General features: G+C 40.9%; 2 protein-coding genes across 3 annotated transcripts in view; both read right to left on the bottom strand.

Annotated features, from left to right (window-relative positions):
- Positions 1-23,075, bottom strand: part of sycp2 (synaptonemal complex protein 2) — a 30,822-nt gene extending 7,747 nt beyond the window's left edge. The window contains exons 1-38 of the mRNA XM_037541033.1: positions 23,003-23,075; positions 17,087-17,177; positions 16,459-16,599; positions 16,251-16,379; positions 16,060-16,164; positions 15,139-15,163; positions 14,938-15,023; positions 14,637-14,728; positions 14,512-14,546; positions 14,191-14,333; positions 13,790-13,842; positions 13,648-13,693; positions 13,411-13,515; positions 13,246-13,306; positions 12,871-13,019; positions 12,330-12,404; positions 11,609-11,734; positions 10,829-10,934; positions 10,482-10,636; positions 9,744-9,800; positions 9,563-9,629; positions 8,662-8,713; positions 7,762-7,853; positions 6,771-7,069; positions 6,063-6,181; positions 5,951-5,987; positions 5,757-5,827; positions 5,621-5,663; positions 5,495-5,538; positions 4,289-4,346; positions 3,402-3,564; positions 2,943-3,007; positions 2,666-2,812; positions 2,254-2,563; positions 1,244-1,305; positions 821-1,145; positions 490-719; positions 23-274 (exon numbers count right to left, since the gene is read on the bottom strand). Coding sequence (XP_037396930.1) covers positions 23-274; positions 490-719; positions 821-1,145; positions 1,244-1,305; positions 2,254-2,563; positions 2,666-2,812; positions 2,943-3,007; positions 3,402-3,564; positions 4,289-4,346; positions 5,495-5,538; positions 5,621-5,663; positions 5,757-5,827; positions 5,951-5,987; positions 6,063-6,181; positions 6,771-7,069; positions 7,762-7,853; positions 8,662-8,713; positions 9,563-9,629; positions 9,744-9,800; positions 10,482-10,636; positions 10,829-10,934; positions 11,609-11,734; positions 12,330-12,404; positions 12,871-13,019; positions 13,246-13,306; positions 13,411-13,515; positions 13,648-13,693; positions 13,790-13,842; positions 14,191-14,333; positions 14,512-14,546; positions 14,637-14,728; positions 14,938-15,023; positions 15,139-15,163; positions 16,060-16,164; positions 16,251-16,379; positions 16,459-16,599; positions 17,087-17,110 — 4,149 coding nt within the window. The 5' untranslated portion in view covers positions 17,111-17,177; positions 23,003-23,075. The remainder of the gene's footprint in view (positions 1-22; positions 275-489; positions 720-820; positions 1,146-1,243; positions 1,306-2,253; positions 2,564-2,665; positions 2,813-2,942; positions 3,008-3,401; positions 3,565-4,288; positions 4,347-5,494; positions 5,539-5,620; positions 5,664-5,756; positions 5,828-5,950; positions 5,988-6,062; positions 6,182-6,770; positions 7,070-7,761; positions 7,854-8,661; positions 8,714-9,562; positions 9,630-9,743; positions 9,801-10,481; positions 10,637-10,828; positions 10,935-11,608; positions 11,735-12,329; positions 12,405-12,870; positions 13,020-13,245; positions 13,307-13,410; positions 13,516-13,647; positions 13,694-13,789; positions 13,843-14,190; positions 14,334-14,511; positions 14,547-14,636; positions 14,729-14,937; positions 15,024-15,138; positions 15,164-16,059; positions 16,165-16,250; positions 16,380-16,458; positions 16,600-17,086; positions 17,178-23,002) is intronic.
- On the bottom strand, positions 21,143-22,911 carry ppp1r3da (protein phosphatase 1, regulatory subunit 3Da). Of its 2 annotated transcripts, none has more exons than XM_037541035.1 (2): positions 22,634-22,911; positions 21,143-22,422 (listed from the first exon to the last, which is right to left on the bottom strand). In XM_037541035.1, the coding sequence occupies exons 1-2, from the start codon at positions 22,740-22,742 to the stop codon at positions 21,479-21,481; spliced, it is 1,053 nt and encodes a 350-aa protein (XP_037396932.1). In that variant the 5' UTR covers positions 22,743-22,911; the 3' UTR covers positions 21,143-21,478. The 2 variants fall into 2 exon arrangements, with proteins under 2 accessions (XP_037396932.1, XP_017571392.1); XM_017715903.2 differs by having other exon boundaries at positions 22,740-22,911.
- Position 23,076: the final 1 nt, after the last annotated feature.

Here is a 23,076-nt window from a genome sequence, read left to right as displayed (position 1 = left end):
GCCATAAGGTGGAAACTTCTACCTCCAGGTTGGTGCAGATCATAGCTATGCTGTTCACAGATCTGTGTGAAGACTGGCTCAGTGTCACCAAGGAGATCACAGATTCCTTGTCAATGGATGCATGCAGGCCTCTGTGGCTTGCATCACTCAAAAAGCCCCTCAGATCCTCCTCTAAGTCTGGAGAATTGAGCAGTGAAGAGTGGGCAAGTGTCTCCCTACCTGTGGAGGCAATGAGGGGCTGGGCCATGCAGGGCATCGGACTCAGTTGAGCATCCTGAAGCAGCTCAGCGGGACCAGGGAGAAAACAATTTCCACGTTTACATGCCAGTCTAGTTAGTTAACTCTAACAATCCATTTCTATACTCGACTGTTTAATGTTAAAAAGCAACCCAATACATAAGCTAACGTTGCTGACTTTGTGATAATACTTGGTGACTTAAAGATTTTGTTTTTAATTTAATTAACTTTGCACTTCAATGTTTTTCTTACCCGACATATCCCTGGAGCATTTTGCTTCTTAGCATTAGGGGTTACAGGAGGGGGAAGGGGAAGGCTGACACTGCTCTGTCCTACTGAAGTCCTATAGAAGGATGAAGCTTGGATTCCTTGGATATGGGCAGGCAGCTCCAAGGGGGGAGAGACAGCAGCAACAGGAGAGAATGAAGGAAACCGGAGAGGTGTAATAGGAGACCTTGTTAAAGCTGCACTCGTCTCTGCAGCTAAAAGGAAGAGGATCAGTGACAGTTTTTAAGAATGTAATATTAGGACTTAATCTAGATAGATATGATTGATTAGAGTCTTATAGCAGATCATTTCTTACATCTCATCCTCTCAACAGAGAAAGGGGAAGGGCATAGAGAGGCGAGTTTGGTAGCCCAAGACTCTCTCTCTTCTTTTGCCGATTCCTGAGGAGCTGGAGTCTTCTTGCTCTTTGACTGCTCACGACTCGATAATTTCCCAACTCCTTTCTTCTCCATCAACTTATTTTCTGCGTCTGAGTGTGTGATGGTTTGTCTTCGTCGTTTCTTCTGTTCATCAGGCTGGTCCATCACATCAGAAAGCACCTTTTCCTTCTTTTCTGCTTGTCTTGTGGCCTGAACTGAAGGTTTCTTCTGTGTGTTCTTTGGCTGACTGACAACCAACTTCTGTTAAGCAAATTTGAGAAAAATCATCAATTGAAAATAACAGACTACATTTTTATTTTGTAATAATCACATTTTGGTATAAGGGCAAAATACACTACACTCGACAGAGGATCCAGGGGTGTGAGGGGAGATCTGGGCAGGACTGAACTTTTTCCTCCATCTAAGGGCAGACACACACATGCATGTATACATATAAATATATATATTAACAATCCATGATGACATCAGAATCATATTGGTATCAGCAAATATTAGCTTAAAAAGTTACTGACATCAGGTGAATCTAGCACCATAAGTTTATGTATTGGCATTAACAGATATGTACATGAAAAATATCGGAAATTATCAGCGTTCGCCCACAATTCCTACACTGGATCCCTAAGATACACTGACTGGCCACTACACTAAGTACACCTCCTTGTAGCTACACTCACTGTCCATTTTATCAGCTTCACATACCTTACGGTTGCACTGTGTAGTTGTATCATTACAGACTCTAGTCCATCAGTTTCTCTGCATTTTGTTTACCTCCTTGTAAACTGATCTTCAGTGGTCAGGACCCCCACAGGACCACCGCAGAGCAGGAATTATTTGGGGGATCATTCTCAGCACTGCCGTAACACTGACATGGTTGGTGTGCGTCAGTGTGTGTTGCGCTGGTCTGAGTGGATCAGACAGAGCAGTGCTGCTGGAGTTTTTTTAAACACTTCAGTTTAGAGAACAGTCCATCAACCAAAAACATCTAGTCAACAGTGTCCTGTGGGCAGCGTCCTGTGACCACTGATGAAGGACTAGAGGATCAACAGCAGATGAGCTGTCGTCTCTGACTTTACATCTACAAGGTGGACCAAGAAGGTAGGAGTGTCTAAAAGAGTGGACACTAAGTGGACACAGTGTTTAAAAACCCCAGCAGCACTGCTGTGTCTGATCCACTCAGACCAGCACAACACACACTAACACAGAACCACCGTAAGGGGTGAGAATAATCCACCACCCAAATAACACCTGTTCTTTGGTGATCCTGACCATTGAAGACAAGGGGAAAAAGGGGCTAACAGTGCACAACGAAAGCGTCTTGGACATTCTTTGACATCAGGAAAATTCTTACATCTCATTTTTGTGGAAGGAGGGGAAATGCAGAAAGAAGCAATTTTGGAAGCCAAAGAATCCTTTTGTCCTTTACTGGATTCCATGGAAGTTGGTGTCTTCTTCTTTTTCTTGGACTGCTCAGGACTAGGCGGCTCTCTCTCAGTTTTCTCTTGCATAACCTTTTGACTAGCCTTTGAATTTGCCTGATTGTTTTCTCTTACAGTTTGTTCAAGTGCAGCTTTACATGAAGTCTTATCTTTATTCTCTGCTTGTTCTCCTGCCTGAACATATCTCCTTAGAGGCGTCTCTGTCTGTTTGATGATCAACTTCTGTTCAAAGTAGGATGAGAAAAAGAAGTTTCAGTAACACTTCAGTGAGAGAAAGCACACAATCTATTTCAGACTGTTTACAGAGAGACAAAAGAAGCATGCCTTGGCTGGAGGTGGTTCATCAGTCTCAGACTCACTCCCAGAGTCTGATGGCTCTCTGTAGGATCTGGTCTGAGCAGCGGTTCTTTGAGGTCTGCCTGTGGGCTTCCTGCTGGCAACGTCCTGGTTTGTCTTATTCTTCTGTCTCTTCTGAAAATCAGACAAACACAAAATTACACAGACATAATCACGTGGCACACAGGACACTGAATCAACACTATGAGCACAAACCATGAGTGCCATCTTTGTTATTCAGCAGCATCTCCTCACTTTGCCTTACCCTCTTTGGTTTGGGCAGCACTTTTGCAGCCTTTGGTGAAGGCAGAGGTATGTTCGGAGTCTCAACTAAAAGACGAAGAAACAGAATATTTTTAAATGTTTTGATACTTAAATATTTTTTCAAGATAAGGGACACCAAAGACTGACCGTAATCCTCTGTCTTACACTCTACCCACACATTTAAACCCTTTCCTTTGCCATTTGTAAGAAAATGAATAACCATGAATAATAATCACAATGAAATGTGTATATTGTCAAACAATGACTAATAAATGTTCTCTCAGTCGAGTGGGAAAAATATTTTTAGAAAAATGATACTATGGGAAGTAACTGGACGTATATGGACATTGCATATACTGTTACATCAAATAAACAGCTATGTTATCTGTGGAAACAAACCTATTTCACAGACGTTTGTTTTGGCACAGACAGGAATAGGCAAGAAGTGTGAAAAGCGTACATGTGGTGTCTGCAGGTGGAAGACTTGGTTTAACTGGCTGCCGGGTATAATCTGCCACTTTAGGTTTGGGCCTCCTGTTTGCTGATTTTAGCCAGCTAACATCTGTCATATTCTCTGTATCCGTGTCACTGAAGAGGTGCTTCTTCACATTACGACCAGTAGGCTACATACACACACGCGAACACACACACAAAACCTTTTAATTTCAATGCAAAAATCCATTATTATAAACATATTAGGACAGTTTTAGAACTTTCAAAAATTACATGAAATACAAGAGACGTGTGCATATGTGAAACTGCTAAGAAAAACAACATAAGAATTTGTGGTTCAAACATAATGCTCACAAAAGAGGTCTAAACAATGTCAGTGGTGAAGTTGTTCTATAGAGAATGAGAAGATGAGGGAGTCAGATACCTCAATAATCAAATATAAGAAATTTATAATGGTTGGTTAGTGTAGTGGGTAACACCTCTGCCTTCTACGCTGTAGACTGGGGTTCAATCCCCAACCAGGGCAAACACCGTACACTATACCAATAAGAGTCCTTAGGCAAGACTCCTAACACTACCTGGGCCTACCTGTGTAAAATGATCAAATTGTATGTCGCTCTGGAGAAGAGCGTCAGACAAATGCTGTAAATATAATAATTTGATAGTCTGACATTTGTCTTGGTCAGTCTTGGTACTACAACCCAATAAAAGTATAATATCTATAGTTTATAGAGACCAGTAAATAAAATAGCTCTACATAAGGATCTCTAAGTATCCAAGATGTCTAATTGTGAGCACCATAAATCATTTTTTACTGGTTTATAATGAAATAATATTACAGTATTAGTAGTTTAATGAAAAACACAGAGTGAATGGTTTGAATGAGAGTCTGACTTTTGCTCGAGGGCACTTCTTAGCAGAGTTGGAAAGAGTTGTGGAATTGCTGAGGACACTGAAAGACAAAGAAAAAAATCATGTGTGTGTGTGTGTGTGTATATATATATATATATATATACACCTATAGACACACACACACACACACACACACACACACAGATCAGGCATAATATTATTTCTACACTCACTGTCCACTTTATCAGCTCCATTTACCGTAGACCTGCACTTTGTAGTTCTACAGTTACAGACTGTTTCTCTGATACTCTGTTACCCTGTTCTTCAGTGGTCAGGATGAACCATGGATCATTTTTAAACTGATGGAGTTTTTAAACACTGCGTCCACTCACTGTCCACTCTATTAGACACTCCTAATTTGTCAGTCCACCTTGTAGTTGTAAAGTCAGAGACAATAAATCTGCTGCTGCAGTTTGTGTTGGTCATCCTCCAAAACCGTTGGCTGGATATTTTTGGTTGGTGGACTATTCTCAGTCCAGCAGAGACACTGAGGTGTTTAAAAACTCCAGCAGCACCCAGACGTTGTTCTATGTGGACTTGGACCTATAAACTATGGAAAATTATTTAATTTAGACGGGTGCTCCTATTTTAATTGGTCTACCTTTTCTAGCTTTTACGGTACCTGTTTTAAGGCCCGGGAAACTCACAGACCAATCGCACACTTTGTAAATATCACACGTAAAGCTACTCAGCCAATCAGATCTGTGCATTACGATGAACACTGAGTCTAGAGAAAGTGACACACACACACACACATATATGGTGTGCTCTAAAAAGGGAAAACTGACCATAAATGTTGCTGAAATATGACTGAATTGTATCTGATTTGACATTCAGTCACTGACTATATAAGATGTTGACATACCTACTAGGCTACTTCAGTTTACAGTATATGGCACTGAGTCATAATGCAAGTTAGACTTTGTGATGTTCTATTCACCTGCTTGAGGAATTTCTTTCTAACGGGATCTTATTGAATTTTAATTAAACACCCCTGCTATAGGACTTATTTTGAATCAGCGTCTGTGTGTACCACTAAAAAATGCCTGTTATAACACTTTAATACACCAGTGCAGGGTAATTCAATTCCAGACCTAGATGATCTGGTGATTTCCCTGCTGAACACTTAACTGTGCTAGACAAGCTTTCCTGGTCCACAACAGTTCAAAAGATTGGTATGGACATTACCTGCTTTCAATTCTGGACATCTCAGAGGACTTCCTATATTTCTTCTGGAATGACAAAGACTGTATCAGGACATGCATATCACAAAATTAATGCTGGGTGATGTTTGTAAGAAAACTGTGTCCTTACCCCATTGAGTTCTGGCACGTCCACACTGAATTCAAAAACATCCCTGTTGAAAAATACCACACATCAAGAAGATAACTTTTAATATGACGCACTGTTTTTAATGCTAGTTTAAAGGTATACAGTTAAAATTCAGTACTCATGCTGATTTGGCGGGTTCTTGGATTGATTGCATGACTTCAGAAATTCTGACGTATCAGCTAGCTTTGCCTAAAAGAACAAATGCACAAATGCACATTAACGATAAGCATGACGGAAACAGAAGGCAAAGCCTGGTTTGGTTGTTTGGTTCATGTTTTTAAGGTATCATCAAAACAGAAAAATGCTACTTACAGCTGATACTGGATACCAACTCTTGTTGAAAAGGTATCTGGACAAAAAATAAAACAAATAAAATAAACGATATTTGGCGAAAGAAAAACACATCACGGTATGCCCATGTTACCTGTTGGTTGGTGCAATGTTAAACTGAGAGGCCATCTCTGGTGCTGCTTTAATATAGTCAGTGCTCTTACTGCGGATAGATATCCACTTCAACATACTGCCTGCAGCTTTTGCTGTCTTCTAAAGAGAATAAAGAACAAAGACCAAAACTTATTTTTGTTCTTTTTGAGGTCTTTTTTCTGTTTTGACAGTTCAGTTCAGCCTTGTAATACGTTCTATATTTTTTCTTCAGAAAATATGTCATTAATTACCAAACTTCAAATCTTTCTTTTGAAGGTAAACAAAAGTTTTACTCATGAAATCAATATATAATCAATATATTGCTATTGTGGGAACAAAACTTCATATCTCCAAAACGGTAACTTAAAAGGAGAAGAAAACAACATACTTTAATTTTAATGTAAGTCAATGAAACCAGACTTCTTTGGTCTGTTGTCAGACTTTTTGTTTGTTCATCATGAAATTTACAAACAATGTACAGGAAAGCAGGCGTTTTCAAATTATGTCAAAAATGAAAAATGGAGATACGATATTTTGTTCCGATAGCAGCGATATAATCAGTATATACTGCAGCATTTACCACTATAGAAAAGATACAGCTTATACACAAGTATCCAAAACACCCTACAATATACATAAATGTCATGTATGTCTTTAAATCCACATAATGACTGTCCTAGGCGGCTCTCGCCACATTTCTGTCACCCACATTGTTTGTTGCCTGCCTACTGGGAGCTGGTTTAGCTGGTGTGGGCCTCTGAGACTCTGTCACAGGCCCAGTCACCTTCTCTGGACCTCCTGGCTCTAACATGGCATGCCCCACTGAGGATTTTCTCTTCTGAACCACAGCAGACGGCTCCCCCTGCTGTTCTCGTTCCCTCAGCACCTGCTCCAGTCTCTGGGTGAGCTGAGCATGCAGCTCCTTGTGAGTAAGGATCCCAGAACCGTGTTGGGCTGAGGATGGTTGCAGTGGAAGCTCAGTGCTGATAGGTGCTGGTGCACTGAGCACTGAAGTTGAGAAAAAAATAAGCAAAAAGACATACTGGATGTATATTACATGGCACAACAGGACATATGCTGCTAGAGAGGATCCATACAGTTGAACTGGAAGGAACTGACTTAAAACCACAAAATGATATCAAACCACTTATTTCACTGGGTACTTACACTCACCAGCCACTTTATTAGGTTCAACTGCTTGTTAAAACAAATAGCTAATCAGCCAATCACACGGCCGCAGCTCACTGCATTTAGGCATGTAGAGGTGGTCAAAGCAACTCGCTGAAGTGCAGACCGAGCATCAGAACGGGGAAGAAAGGGGATTTAAGGGGCTTTGAACGTGGCGTGGTTGTTGGTGCCAGACGGGCTGGTCTGAGTATTTCAGAAACTGCTGATCTGCTGGGATTTTCACGCACAACCATCTCTAGGGTTTACAGAGAACGGTCCGAAAAAGAGGAAATGTCCAGTGAGCGGTCAGTTGTGTGGACGAAAATGCCTTGTTGATGTGAGAGGTCAGAGGAGAATGGGCAGACTGGTTCCAGATGATAGAAAGGCAACAGGAACTCAAATAACCAACCAGAATCTCTGAGGAACGTTTCCAACCTTTTACTAGCAAGGTGTGCCTAATAAAGTGGCCGGTGAGTGTATATCATAAATTACCCAATGCCAGTGACAGAGTTTTTACAACAGAAAGGACCCACCTGACTTGGACTGTGGTAATTCCTTTTGACAGAGCAGTGATCCAGATATGGAAATTCTCTTGTTTTTGGCAAAATGGTTGAGGCCTGGTAATCTGACAGTAGAGTAATACATAAAATTCAAATTCAAAATCAAGGAACCCCAACATCAACATAGAGCACAGAAGTAAATGAAACACTTGTAAAACCTGACAGAGGCCCCGAACATTCTGTAATAACTCTCTCTAGGATGAAGTATATGGAGCTGCAAACAAGTGAACAAGCCAGGATGCCCCCAGCGTCGGCGGTAGAGGTAGGTGCCGGACTGCTGTTAACCTGTTTGCAACTTCTGGGTGCATCCCCCGTACCCCTTTGCTCAGTCACTCGAATTCTCATCAGGATGGTGGCGTATAGTATCACTCATACATACATACAAGGTTTGTAGTGTATTTTTTTGGTTCAGATTGCTTCATCCTAATGGGAATTACAACAGGGCAGTCGTGGGCTGGAGGTCAGGGAACCAGCCCTGTGACCGGAAGGTTGCCGGTTCAATCCCCTTGGCTGACGGTCCATGACTGAAGTGCCCTTGAGCAAGACACCTAACCCCCAACTGCTCCCCGGGCACTGTAGATAGGGCTGCCCACTGCTCCGGGCAAGTGTGCTCACTGCCCCCTAGTGTGTGCGCTCACTAGCGTGCATGTATGTGGGTGTTTCACTGCATGGATGGTCTAAACAGAGGTCTAATTTCACAGTGTGCAAACACAGAGACACATGGTTGTTAATTCTAATATTTGGTGTCTCTCCCCGTATTACCTATCTCCCTGTACCTCCTCTGTCCATAAAGTTATTTGTGTGCTTGTGTCACAAATGTCCAGTTCTTTCCAAAATACAAGCATATGCAAAATATGGCTGTGTCACACTTACATGGATGTTTCTTTTCTGATAGCAGGCTGGGAGTCTGGAACTATACTGCTGTCTTTTACAAGATGAAGAAAATAAAAAGTTTTAACTCTTCAACGTGCTATTAGACATGACTAGCACTGCAGCAAAGAGATAGAACTGATAACATCAATAATAAATGAAAATTATGAAGAGAAAAACTAATCTTGTTATAAATTGTGTGGTTTGACGACTCCTACGCTTCCCTTATAACATTACACCACTTGAAAGAAATTGCAGACAGCTGAGACTGCAGTGCATAGTATGCATAGCAGCTAGTCTGGTTCGTCTAAACTACATGGTTAAATTGCGCTACTCCATTTCCAGCTCTAGGGTTAAGCTTTGAAAAGTTTTTTTTTCCTTTTTAGGTCACTGAAAATTGAGCTTTTTAGCAAAATATTCTCAATAAGGGCAATTTTTAAAATCTTTAAAACCTTTTCTGTGTAAACAGGTAAAACATAACTTATCTGTGTGGATGCATTGGCCTGGCTGAACATGCTTCAGTACTCAACACAAAGAGGTGTCTGACATTTCAACTGCGCTGTTTCTATGTGGTTAGTAATATCCGATTTGATTATAGTGTTATAGACCACACGGAAAGTAATTATTCCAGCTTTGCTTGTTCATTATTCTTCACCTTTCACAATGATTAAAACAGCATTTGTAAGAGCAATGCAAATAATCTGCTGCTATTACCTTGATTAAAAATTTATTTTTAAAATAAGGTAGGGAAGATATTATATGGTTAAATAAAAATACTATTTTAAATATTAATAAATATTAATCAAACATTTAAAACTGTGTATAATGTCAAATATTTAATGTTAACTACTGACAAACTAATAACTGCATTTTTCCTTTTAATTTAACGGACATATAACTATACCTAAAGGCTGATCTTCAAGCTCTTGATCGGCATGTACCATCTCCAGGACTTTTTCTACAGGAATGTGCTACAGAAACAATAAATGATATTAATTTAAAGTCACATAGGTGGCACAGGTAAACAACTAAGAGAAATGACACAGAAATTTGGCCAAGAGTAATAATCACCTACTGTAACTTACTCTGCGATATCGCTCTGACTCTTGGTGGTCTTTCCTATCCTGTGGTACATCTGGACTCTGTAGAGGTGAAATTGGATAGTAAAACACACACACACACACACACACACACACTTTATTAGGACAGCTCACTGTAGACGCTTTGTAGATTACCATCCACTTAACTTATAGTCAATAGATTATTTTTTAAATTCACCTTCTCTTTCCCTAATCCTAACCTGGCCCTAACTCTAAACTCTAGCCTGATTCTAAACCTCCACCTGGCACTAATCTTATCCTGATCCCACCACTGTACATCTGCACTCTGCAGAGGTGAAACTGCATAGTAAAAGACACACACACACACACACACACACACACACACACACACACACCTTTCTATAACACTTTATTTGGATAGCCCACTGTAGACACTTTCTACATACCATGCAGGTAACTGATAGTCAATTGATTATCTTTTAAATCCTAAACCTGCCCTAACACTAATTGTTCAAAACAAAACCTAATACAAGCCCTTAGCCTGGTTCTAAACCTCAACCTGGCCTTAATCTAATCCCGATCCTAACACCATTCTGTTAACACCGGGAATCATTTCATTTTCACTAAATCATTTGTTAACCACTGGTCTATAGGTGATCTTCAAGGGACAATCCAAATAAAGAGGGGCCAAATTTTCTATGATAAAGCTTTTCAGAATCTTATAATTTAACCTTCAGCATTTAGCATAAAATTACCACAAACCTGCGTTTTAATGCTTTTCTTTTCCTCACTAACGGATGGCACCCTGTGCAACGATTTAGCCAACAAGAGCTCTCTCAGCTCGCTGTCTTTCTTCCTCCCTGAGGAGGCTACCATCTCTAGAGCTGGCTTCATCTTCATCTTCCCAACTGGAGTAGCTATTGTGAGACATGAGTCAAAGGAGAGCTTGAAAGACAAATAAATAAATGCTTAAAGTTAAATTACCATGTATTACAAATGCCGAATTAATGAGGAGACATGCCAGAAAAGGCTGGTGGATCCCAGCAATACTTCATGGAGTCTAATACAAGCTTGTCTTAAGACACAAAAGAATGTCTGAGTTGACCTACTGGCAGGCATCACACAGCTGAAAGGGCTTCTTCCCAGCTTACGTCCTGCACTGCCAGAGACATACATGCATGACTCAGACACCTTACTCCTCAGTGGGGTTAATGCCTGAGAGAGGAAGAGGGAGAGAGCGAGAGGTTAATAATTATCTGTAGTAAGTATGAGAATGTTATGACAACTAGACACTGTACATTAATGCAACAGAAATAACTATTACAAGACAGTTTAGTGGTAAAACAACAGAGATGCTACAATTACAATCACTCAGTTCAGAGACTGTAACACATGTTAACTTAGGCCCTATTCAAGTTGGATTAGTTTTACCCGAGGTCTGGTTACAAGAACAACAAGCCACGTGGCTTAATGTTAAATATGAAGAAGAAATACTAGACGAGGGAGTAGACTTTCAAATGATCATATTACTGAGGAAGCACTAAGTTCAGCGAATTATAGATGGCAATTCACTCCAGAATTACTACTATCACTTAATTACATTTAAAGCACAGACATGGCAGATGTGTACTGGATTTAAATCACGGATCTCAGTAATCACTCAAATTACAGCACCTCCCCAGGAAAAACTCATCCAGCTTGAATGGGGCTTGTGTAAAGATTACATTAGTCAAGCTAGAACTCATCTAGTACAACTCAAAACAATATGAGAAATTTTAAGACAAAGAAGCAAATAAATGATGCACTGTGAGGAAACTAATCAATAAAAATATAAACTTTATATCACTACGATTGTTCTTCCAGCATGTAAAGCAATTACAAATTATTACTTCCTGTTTACGCTGAGCATCTTTCTCATGATGAGGCAAAAGCTGAAAATGTGTGCTGTTCTTCACGGATGTAGACACCGTTTTCTCCATGGGCTCAGAAGATGTCTGGCTCTCAGTAAAGAGAACCTGCTCATGACACCAACCACAGTGGTCAAAACCAGTGAACATGTTGTTGTTGTCGGAAGAAAACCTCGTATCTCCAAAATGGTAATTTTACACGAGAAGGACAAAAAAACTACTTTACTTTTAATGTAAGTCAATGGAACCAGACTTTTTTCATTTTTTCATGTCATTTTGGGTCAGTTCTTTTAGACCAATCATCATGAATTTATAAACAATGTAAAGGTCAACAGGCATTTTCAAATTATGCCGAAAACCGAAAAACGTCAAAAGTGGAGATACAAGTTTTTCTTCCGACAACAGTGACATACTTTAACTGTCATGTGAAAATATTATTAAAAATGTGATTTTATTTGAATAGACTTAGTAGGTGGATCAGTACCACTACCAGTATTAGGGCCTCATACTTGCATGAAAGTCTTCTAATTGTATAGGACATGCAGATATGGTAAAAGCCTTTATTGTTATGGTAGTAGTCTTACTTTATTTAACTTTGTGTGTCTAGAATATTTCATCAGAACATTACAGACTTTTTCGAGTAAATAAATACCAGGTTCATACCACTTTTAGAGTCATCTTTGCTTTAGTCAGTGCTGCTTACCTGTGAGCATCCTTCATCCAGAATGATCTGAACTGTGGTTTTAACCACAGATGTGGTGGTCTTCCCAACAAACTTCTGAAGTGTTGCAACAAGGAACAATAAAACATTGAACAAAGATGCAGCAGTTTCTTATTTACTTTCCTTATCAAATATGTATAATCAGACCATCGACAAAACTAGACATTTAATCTTTACTCTTTGCATATCACTGCTGTTGGAAGAAACCTCATATCTCCATTTTTTATGTTTTTCAGTTTTTGAAAAAGCCTGCTGCCCTTTACATTGCGTGTAAATTTCATGATGAATGGACCAGAAGAAATGGCTCAGAATGACTTGGAAAAAAATCTGTAAATTAGGGTTTTTCCTTCTCCTGGAAAGTTACCAATTCGGAGATACAAGGTTTTCTTTTGACAACAGTGATATATTCACTGTGCTGGTTTAGCCTTGTGTGTGTACTATGAAAGGGTTTTATACGATATGACTGTATTTCACCCCATAAAAGCCCCAAATTACAGGAAACCCTGAATTTGCGCCAACTTACTTTATTCTTGGCCTCGCCATAGACTTTCTTGGCGGCCTGGAGAATGTCTAAAGAGGAGCTGAAGTGGATAGCAAGTTTAGAGCCCTCAATATTGCTCACACACACTGGCTCAGTCAGAACCAGCTGCAGCACCTTCACATCTTTCTCCTCTAGGTAGGCACACACAGATATACTTTACCATTCACTCTCACTAACGGCCGTATCATTTAGACACTTCAGCACAGGCAGGTCGCCTTTTGTTGCTACATAACCAACTCTTACTCAGTTTTATCCAATATCTTATTCATATGTTATCTGACTAAATTACGTGCAGTGAGATAGTGAGGTTGACTAGTCTTGTTATTATCTAGTTGACTAGTGTTATTATCTGAATACCTTCCACTGTGTAACTGTGGATTTCATTTTCTGCGATGCAGAGGGTGTCCCACTGTCCCTCCTGATGAGATATGAGAGATAACTAAAGTGCCATGAAACTCAGAAAAGCATGTTATGCCACAGGTGGAAAAATGCAGAATGAGCATCAACAGCAGCAACAAGTACCTGGGCCTGATCCTCAGATAGACAGAAGTAGAAGGAGATGCTTTGGCTTCCAAGGTTGAAATCAATCCAGAACTCCTTCAGGTTCTCGTCTACAGGCATTAGCAGCTGTAAGCATTTCCACCATTATTTTCAAAGACACAAAACTGTCTTCATACTAATAAACTTTGCAAAAAGATTCATCAGATATGCGCATATAATGGATTCACTGTCTTAACAATGAAACTAAATAAGACTGACCGCACACTTGTCCAGAAACACCTCCAGACAAGGGTAAGAATACACGCTGTAAGAAGACAAACCGTACAATATTAATAATGCCGTTAAGGAAACAACACAGAGGAGTAAACAGAAATCGTCATGGAGGTCGTAACGAACGCACCTTCGTCCATCACCTTGCATTCCATTTACTAGATTTAAAAATTTCCGACAATCCTGCAATGAACATCAAGACAAAAAAATATGAAATAAAAAAGAGCAGCATCAACTGAGTTAATCAATTAACTGCCTCTGGTGTATCTTGACTAATGAGTTAACGGGATTTGTTCGTTTACTGATAAACCTTTCCGGATTAAGAGAATTAATTAATTAGTTAACTGACTGTGATAATTAAAACATGACAAAGAATGATTAAAACTGTCCAGAGCATTTCCTTTTTTTCTTTCTAATTTATAGTAAAACCTCTTTTTATGCAAATCTTTGGATGAATATAATCATTAGGTCTATGTGAATGTTTACTGTAAACGAAGAAACGATACCTATGCCTGTGACATAAAGACTCACAGTCTCAAACTCTGAATCCTGAATGTTTCTAAATGCAGTCGCAACAAACTCCATGCTGAACCAGTGGTCAGCCAGCTCCCGCCGCTGGGCACGCGAAGTCATTCTACACAGAGCCTCCATTAAAGCCACCTGGAGATCATAATCTACACACGCATGTTAAAACACCCCATAAGCAGGAGGAAAATTCATTCACGGCTCACCTGAAGCTCTCTGGTGGCGATTTATCTCATGTCTTATACAAATATTTATATTTAATTTCCACAATTAACATCTGAATAAAGACTACAATTATAAAAGTATCATAAACTCATTTTCACTGACCGCCTCCTTTGAGTATTCGACTAGCCAAATCATCCCTGTAGGTAAAGAAATGAAAGAATATGATGTATTATGTAAAATGGGACCTTATAATAATCATATATTTAAAATATATATATAACATGTACATCACAGTTGAGGCCTCTTGTGATGACAAGATCTTCTCTTTCTTCAGTTCTACTGGGATCTTTCCAAGTATCACATTCAGCTTCCTGACCGCCTGACATTGAGAGCAAGAAAGATGCTTTAGTAGAAGATTATTCAGGCATTATTAGGTAATCAAGGCATAAACTCTGTTATATAATTTAGTTACTTCTCTAAAGACTCAAGATTTGTTAGCATCACTCTGTACGTAATTCAGATGTTTAACAAGATGTAAATGAGTATGGTTAAGTGTGCAGCATTTACTTAATGGAATGGAAAACTAACCTCTTTTTGGATCAGAATATTAACATGGGCATCAGAGGCCAACTTGCCAATGTGATGGAGAAGGGATTCTGTTATCTGGTATGTACCTGGCAAAATAAGTCAAAAACAACCAAATACCTGATTGTTTTTCTTTTTTAATTATGGAGATTTTTTCACTATACAAGTAAAAATGTGAGATCTTAAAATAAAACGCACACTTACCCTCTTTGCAATTTTGATGAACAGCCTGAAGGGGTACAACATTCAAGAGTAAGAAAGACTTTGATTTAATGAGAGCATATTACATGCAGTTATTTTAGTACCATCTGGATATAAAATTCAGTTCACCTCAAATAAATCAGTTTTGGCCATCTACCACTCTCAAGAGTTCATATAGGGTGATTCAAAAAGATTCATCAGATTTCCATGCTAGTTTTTTTTACCACCCTGAAGCACCTGGGAACCAATCACACTCCAACTGTAAGAGGAGGCATAGAGTTTCTGACCGGCTCCTTCAGTCTGAGAGGAGCTGAGACCCCTGAGCAGAACGTTCTGCGTTCTCCACGTCAATAAGAGTGAATCCGTCAGAACTGAGCAGCGGGATTTTCATCAGCAGTGAAGCTCCAGCAGCTCAGAGCGTTCGGCGCTGGTTCCACAGCACTGGATGATCTCCGAAATCCCACTGAAAGAGCCGTGAGAGCAGCGACGCCCGACACGCTCAGTCCAGTCTGGGATGAGTTTGACTGTGGTGTTGATGTCGTCCGTACAGCTGGAGGAGGTTCAGACTGAGACCTTGTAGAACTACATAATAAACTTTATGCTCATTTAAACCATTTACAGCTCACTGCACTGATCTGGAATGATGTGCAAGTGAAATAAATCATTTTGAAATCAGATTAGCCTTATCACCCTATATATTCAGAATATAGAATATTCAGATGCCTCTTGAGGCCTTCAATTAATCAGATCAGGTTTGTTAGATTAGGTTTGGAACTAATTTCTGCAGGGTGGTAGATTTCCGAGACCAGGGTTGGGCACTGCTGCTTTACATTAACAAAAAAAATGCATTAATTCAGACAGTATTTATCCTTACACTGTGAATTATACATTTTTCAAAGCACCTATAAAACCGTAACTACTCACCATGAGTGCATCAAAGAAGTCTTCTGCTAGGTTTAACATCACCTCATTCCTCACTAGTCCAGCTTCAATCCAGAACTTTCTGACTCTTTCAAACCACTGCACCATGTGAACATCCATGCTTCAAGTCATATTTACAGTCCATTTCTTCAGAAATTTACACACAGCAATAACACAAAGGCATATGTACTTATCTTTCTGACAAGTCCTTGTGACACCATCGCAGATATACCTTCACCCACCGGAAAGACCAGTGTGTCCCCCAACTTGTGTAGAATGGTAAATACCGTAGAAGCATTCTTCACATTCCTGTGATCCAGCTCCTATGCAAACCATGAATTCATAATTTGACAATGGATTATTTTAATTATCGTATAAAATGGCAAAAACTCAAATACCAACCCTGTTGATCAGTTTGTCCAGTTTGGAAATGAACTGGTAGGAGCATTTTGATGTTCTACCCTCTCTGGTCTCCTCTAGTAAGAACTGGTGCAGGGCCTGGAAGTTACTGTGCTTCAAAGCCTCATCCACTAGACTCTCCACCTAAGTACATATGTATGCATATGTATAAATATGTTTTTACATAACATGAAAAATCCAACAAAAGTCTCATTTTGTGACGGTGTAAAGTTTTTTCTGTCAAGCATCATGTCACTTTACACCACTGGGCAACATGTCCCTAGAGTCCCTCAGGTTTAAACTGGTATGTCAGGGACGTCATAATTAATAAGCAGTTTATTGTGTTTCTTTGCTATTGAGAGGAAACGTCCCCTGTATTGGTAACCTGCACGCACTAACATTAGAAATATGTGTTTCACCTGCTCAACACATCTTAAACAACACTGTTCTCTGTATCCTTCAGTGTAACTGACACATTGATGCTTGGATGAAATTTGTCTGCCAAGTTGGATTGTGTAATATGGGAATAGAAGACAAAAAGGTACTTATGAATATATTTTAATGCATATTATCATTCAGATATGTTTCAAGTGACAGTAAAGAAACATACGGGATGTTTATTCATTCTCACCTGTTGGTCTGGATCAGCTGCCATGATTCCAGTTTCTGACCTAGGAGAAGTAACATCACTTCTTACATGAAGGCTTGCATTTCATACTCATCTGAAAAACAAATTCAATTGTATTAATTAGTAGTTAAAGACGAACAACATTAACATACATACAGCTATATCTTTACGAGCTTAGGGGATCTGCAGAAACAGGCTTTGAATCTCAATTGATGTTTCAAGCATGGATCTGAAAAAAAAGGAAGTGCCATTAAATCTGCATTGAAATATTTCAGTAGCCTACTACCAGGCAGTGATAGCAACAGCAAAAGCACTAAAAAGCTTTAAATTGTTGTTACTCTTTCACTGTGAAATTGTGCCTCCCAAACTTAACAGGAAAAATACCATTTGGGAATATGAACATTAAAAATGAGGATCTAAAAGATTATATTAAAGAATCTATACCAATATAGTAGGGGTACTGTGATGTTATCAGAAACTCACAGGCTGATTTGACTGATATTTCTAACCAATACTGCATTTTTATGGTACTGCAGAATGTTTTGGCAATGCTGGACTACTGCGCATTGTAACGTCCGCATTGTATTCAATTTACTGCACTTAGAATCCTTTACATCCTACAGATGTTCTATCCCTCCATAATGCTAATGAAGTTAGATGTAAACATTTAGCTACAGAAACTGTTATGTTGCTGTATCCGCATATACACCGATCACGTATAACATCATGACCACCTCCTTGTTTCTACACTCATTGTCCATCTTATCAGCTCCACTTACTGTATAGCTGCACTCTGTAGTTCTACAGTTACAGACTGTAGTCCATCTGTTTCTCTGATACTCTGTTACCCTGTTCTTCAGTGGTCAGGACCCCCATGGACCCTCACAGAGCAGGTACTGTTTGGGTGGTGGTGTGTTAGTGTGTGTTGTGCTGGCACGAGTGGATAAGACACAGCAGTGCCACTGGAGTTTTTAAACACTGTGTCCACTCACTGTCCACTCCAGCTCATCTGCTGCTGCACAGCTTGTGTTAGTCATCCTTTAGTCCTTCATCAGTGGTCATAAGACACTGCCCACAGGACGCTGTTGACTAGATGTTTTTGGTTGACGGACTGTTCTCTAAACTGATGTGTTTAAAAAACTCCAGCAGCACTGCTGTGTCTGATCCACTTGTACCAGCGCAACACACTAACACACCACCACCATATCCGTGTTACTGCAGTGCTGAGAATGACTCACCACCCAAATAGTACCTGCTCTGTGAGGGTCCATGGGGGTCCTGACCACTGAAGAACAGGCGAGTATCAGAGAAACAGATGGACTACAGTCTGTAACTGTAGAACTACAGAGAGCAGCTATACAGTAAGTGGAGCTGATAAAGTGGACAGTGAGCGTAGAAACAAGGAGGTGGTCATGATGTTATACATGATCGATGCATGTCCATCAGCCCACAATTCCCAAATCGGTGCATCCATACAACATCCATACAGCCTAGCTTAAGTAAACGTGAGCAGTTGTACATTTCAGATCCAGAAGGTAAAAATCCGTCCCAGGATTTTGTTCCAACTGCCGGGACTGCTCTGCCGGTGGTTCGATCTAACTAGAGAAGCCAGGCAGTTGGAACAAAATCCTGGGAAGGATTTTTTTATTTTCTGGACCTGAATTTTACACCTCTGTTTAAGAGTATAAGAGAATGGCTTTTTACCGCACAGCATTTCTCAATTACCTGACTGAAAATAGTCAAACACCCCTTTTAAAGAACGGCCTAGACGTTTAATTTGATAACGAGGGAATACAAGTCAGCCAGCTAACTTGGCTATCGGAATGAAATAACGTTACAGCTTACCTAACCTAACCAAACCTACCTCATCACAATTTAACTTAGTTCCAGTCTGTACTCCTGGCTAGATTCTGTTAGCACAGCCACTGGCAAAAGTTTGGCGCTTGATGTTCTGAACGTAGTTCGTTATTCCAACTTCTCGTCAGCCAAACAGCCTCCGCATCGGGGCTTGTTCTAGATTTAACTAACTTGGCTAACGTTACTGTTCGAGTAAATATGTTAATCTGATTGTTGACGTTAACCTACTTGGTGTTGAACACCAAACAATAACTAAACACTGAAGGAATATCCAACGATTAACTAGTCAGCCGGTTAAAGTTAGCCGTTAGCTATTTTACCTCAGAGTGAAAGCCGCTTACTCCGATTCCACCTTTCAGAGATTACTAGCTCGTTAAGTCACGTATTTTAAAAAAAATCGTCAGTAAATTAAATCTTAAATGTTGTTCTACAACTGAAATATGGCATAACCGACCACTAAGCGATTAAAATATCCCAAATGTGGATTAATCTCCACCTCAGGGCAGCAGCCTCCACCGACAGGCGAGCCACGGGAGCGCGGGAAACGGCTCACGCGCTCGGCCTCGCACCAGCACGAAAAACACACAGAATTGTGAATAGAAATTTTATTTTATTGAAATTAACACCAAAAATAAGTGTTTTTACAGGCACGTCATCCACAAGAGGATTTGGCAAATAGTGAGAAGGTTTTAGTGCAGTTCAGTGCAACCCTCGAAGATCACAACACTCAAATCACACGCTTTTACAACGGTCGGAGCATTTTTCATATTATTTCATATTCATTCGCTTTAATACGTTCAAGTTTTAGAAGCAAGGTGCATAAATATGCTCTACTCCATCAGCATAAAACATCTGGCTTTGTGAGTGATGGCAACGCTGCAGTGGTTTTCCGTTCACTGCTGGGTTAGTCACGTGGACCTAGAGGCTTAAAGGGGAACCCCACTGATTTTTCAAAAATCAAATATAATTAAATGTTTGATATGTAAACAAAGTCCCCCAGAGAGGTTTGGTGCGAAATGCTCTGTTACAGAGAAACGTGCCAAGGCAGAACTGCTCACAGCGGTGGTAATAGGAACCAGACGTCTGAAAAGTTTAACGCCTCTAAAAGCTCTCACACAGAAATTTATTACATGAAATGTTTAGATATATACTGCCACGTTGTTTTTGATAGTATTGTGATAACGTTTTGGCAAAAGTGTATTTTAATCCATTTATTTTACTCTAGTCATGGCGGAGGGACACATGCAGGGTGTTGTAAGGCGAAAAAGTCCCTAAAGAATTTTTTTTTCTTTCAGATTTTTTTACTGTTTGACCATCACCAACACTGTATGTAAAACTCAGAAGGCATGTGTGGGTTCACTGGTGGTTATGGATAGTAAATAAAATATCTACATGTGTGTTGTAGACATTGGGACCCCTGGTTCCTATCACCACCACTATAAAGAAATCAGAGCTTTTAAGTTTCTCCACAATGAGCCACTTCACATCAAACCACTATGAATGACTGCGCACATCTTAATTACTGAACTATTCAGAAATCTTAAAAGCCTGGTGGATTCTCCCTTTAGGCTGGTCCTCTAACATCTACTAATGCTGGAGTGCAAGTGAAATACACCGATCAGGCATAAAATTCTGACCACCTCCTCGTTTCTACGCACACTGTCCACTTTATCAGCTCCACTGACCGTATAGCTGCACTCTGTAGTTCTACAGTTACAGACTGTAGTCCATCTGTTTCTCTGATACTCTGTTACCCTGTTCTTCAGTGGTCAGGACCCCCATGGACCCTCACAGAGCAGGTACTGTTTGGGTGGTGGATCATTTTTAAACTGCTGGAGTTTTTAAACACTTGTGTCCAGTCAGCATCCTGTGGGCAGCGTCCTGTGACCACTGATGAAGGACTAGAGGATGACCAACACAAATTGCAGCAGCAGATGAGCTGTCGTCTCTGACTTTACATCTACAATGTGGACCGACAAGGTAGGAGCGTCTAATAGCGTGGACAGTGAGTGGACAGTGTTTTAAAAACTCCAGCAGCACTGCTGTCTGATCCACTCGTACCAGCACAACACACTATCACACCACCACCACGTCAGTGTTACTGCAGTGCTGAGAATGACCCACCATCCAAATAGTACCTGCTCTGTGAGGGTCCATGGGGGTCCTGACCACTGAAGAACAGGGTTACAGAGTATCAGAGAAACAGATGGACTACAGTCTGTAACTGTAGAACTACAGAGTGCAGCTATACGGTCAGTGGAGCTGATAAAGTGGACAGTGAGCGTAGAAACGAGGAGGTGGTCAGGATGTTCCGCCTGATCGATGTATTCTGAAAGTAGGCGTATTCTGTGTTATTTATTTTCAGAAACCTGAGAACCGACTCATTTAAGAACTAAATTATCAGACGCTGTAGTGAACAGGCTAAAAGTAAAGCTACGTCGACTCACTGTCAGGCCCTACTGCACTTTTATACTGTTATTCAGTGCTGGGTGAAGTAGCCTAAACCCAAGTAGGAATATATACACTGACGCAGAGAGTTCAGGTGAAGTGTATCATGCTGTCTTCGATTTCCTTTGGAACCGGAAGGTTGTAGCTCTGGCAGACTAACTTGTAATTCTGCCCCCCATTGTTGTCCCAGAACTGAACGTCCAGCACTTTATAACAGATTGCGAACTCCAAGACGGCCCCAGGATGAAGGATAAACGGGGGAACCGGAAGATGGAAGCGAAAACTGTCACAGCTGTATCCACCGGCAAGGCCTTCCATTTGTTTATTAGCAACCCAGTAGGCCTTTGTTTCCGTGCAGCTCTTCCAGCTTGTGAAAGAGTAGCGCACACCGACCTCTTTTTCAAAAGCCAGGTTTAGGACCTGGACGATACCGATAATGCCTGGCTCATAGCACAAAACACGCTCCAGACACACTTTCTGGCGGCACAGACGTTCCAGAAAGTTCGAACAGTCGCCTGGTTGGTCTGAGAAGACGGGTTTCAAGTAAGGGAGGGAAATCTCCAGGCCTTTGCTGGCTGCCAGCTCTGCGTTCATCAGAAGTCTGAAGAGAACGTGTTCTGGCACGAACGGGTCCTCTCCCCTTTTGAAAACCTTCACATTTTCCAGGTCCATTCCTAAGGAGTCCACGAATCGGACCCCGATCCTGCGGCTGAGCCTCCTCCTCTCCGAAGGGGACGGCAGGGACTGCGTCCGCCTCTGAATGATGGGCTTGGGAGGGGGCTCGCAGGAGAGACTGCGGCCTGCGGGCCTCGGCTGCGGAGCCCTGGGACTAGGTGGACGGATTCTGACCGGCCTTCTGTCTTCTTCGGGTTTTGACCAGGGTGTAGCTCTGAAGCTCGGAGGGGAAGCCTGCTTTGAGACACTTGACACCCCAACAAAAAATAGCTCGTCATCTCTCCCTCCTGGGAGAGCATTTTCCTGGCCGTGTCCCATAGAGTAAGCCATACTGGAAGCAACATAAAGCTCCTGTGCACCTTGAGGAAAACAAAGTGGGAATTTCATTTTTCATTAAAAAAAGATGTAACGTCACAAGTCATCACAGCAGTGGCCTGGACTAAGTACAGCTGTTGTGGCACACAAGACATATGATTTGCATGTGTTTAAATAAAAAGATGCAACGCTTTTCGACAGTTCGTTCTGTTTGAAGGTTATTTTCAGACTGTCTGCATGAAACGTGGCACTGACCGTTTCGTCTGAAGGCTGAATAAACAACTGCAAGCCTACATTGTCTTTGCAGGCAGGCAGGCAGGCAGACAGACAGGGAAGTGTCTCGTGCGTCACATCGTCTCACCATTAAAATCCGACGTGCTTCTCTATCTGTTGCGTCTGTCGATCCTCCATCAGTGTTTATGAAGCGCAGCGAAAAGATTGTGAATTGCAAATGTAGATCACACACTGCGAAAAGCTGGTAAACGTGATGACAATCACACACACATGCACTGGAGGGGAGGGTGGAGGCGTGACGGCCGAACCCCTTTGTGGGTAACGCTGTCCGTTAGACAGAAGCACTAAATCGCTTTTAGTGAACGATGAGTCAAACCAACTCACACGTACCGTCAGCATTCGTGTAATCATCACTGTTCGCATCCACTCTGCGAATAATCGCCACGGTGTGCGGAAACATGCCC

This window comes from Pygocentrus nattereri, chromosome 9 (genome assembly GCF_015220715.1).
Source record: "Pygocentrus nattereri isolate fPygNat1 chromosome 9, fPygNat1.pri, whole genome shotgun sequence".
NCBI lineage: Eukaryota > Metazoa > Chordata > Actinopteri > Characiformes > Serrasalmidae > Pygocentrus > Pygocentrus nattereri.
Note: the sequence above shows the minus strand (reverse complement) of the source record. Positions and strands in the feature narration are given on the sequence as shown.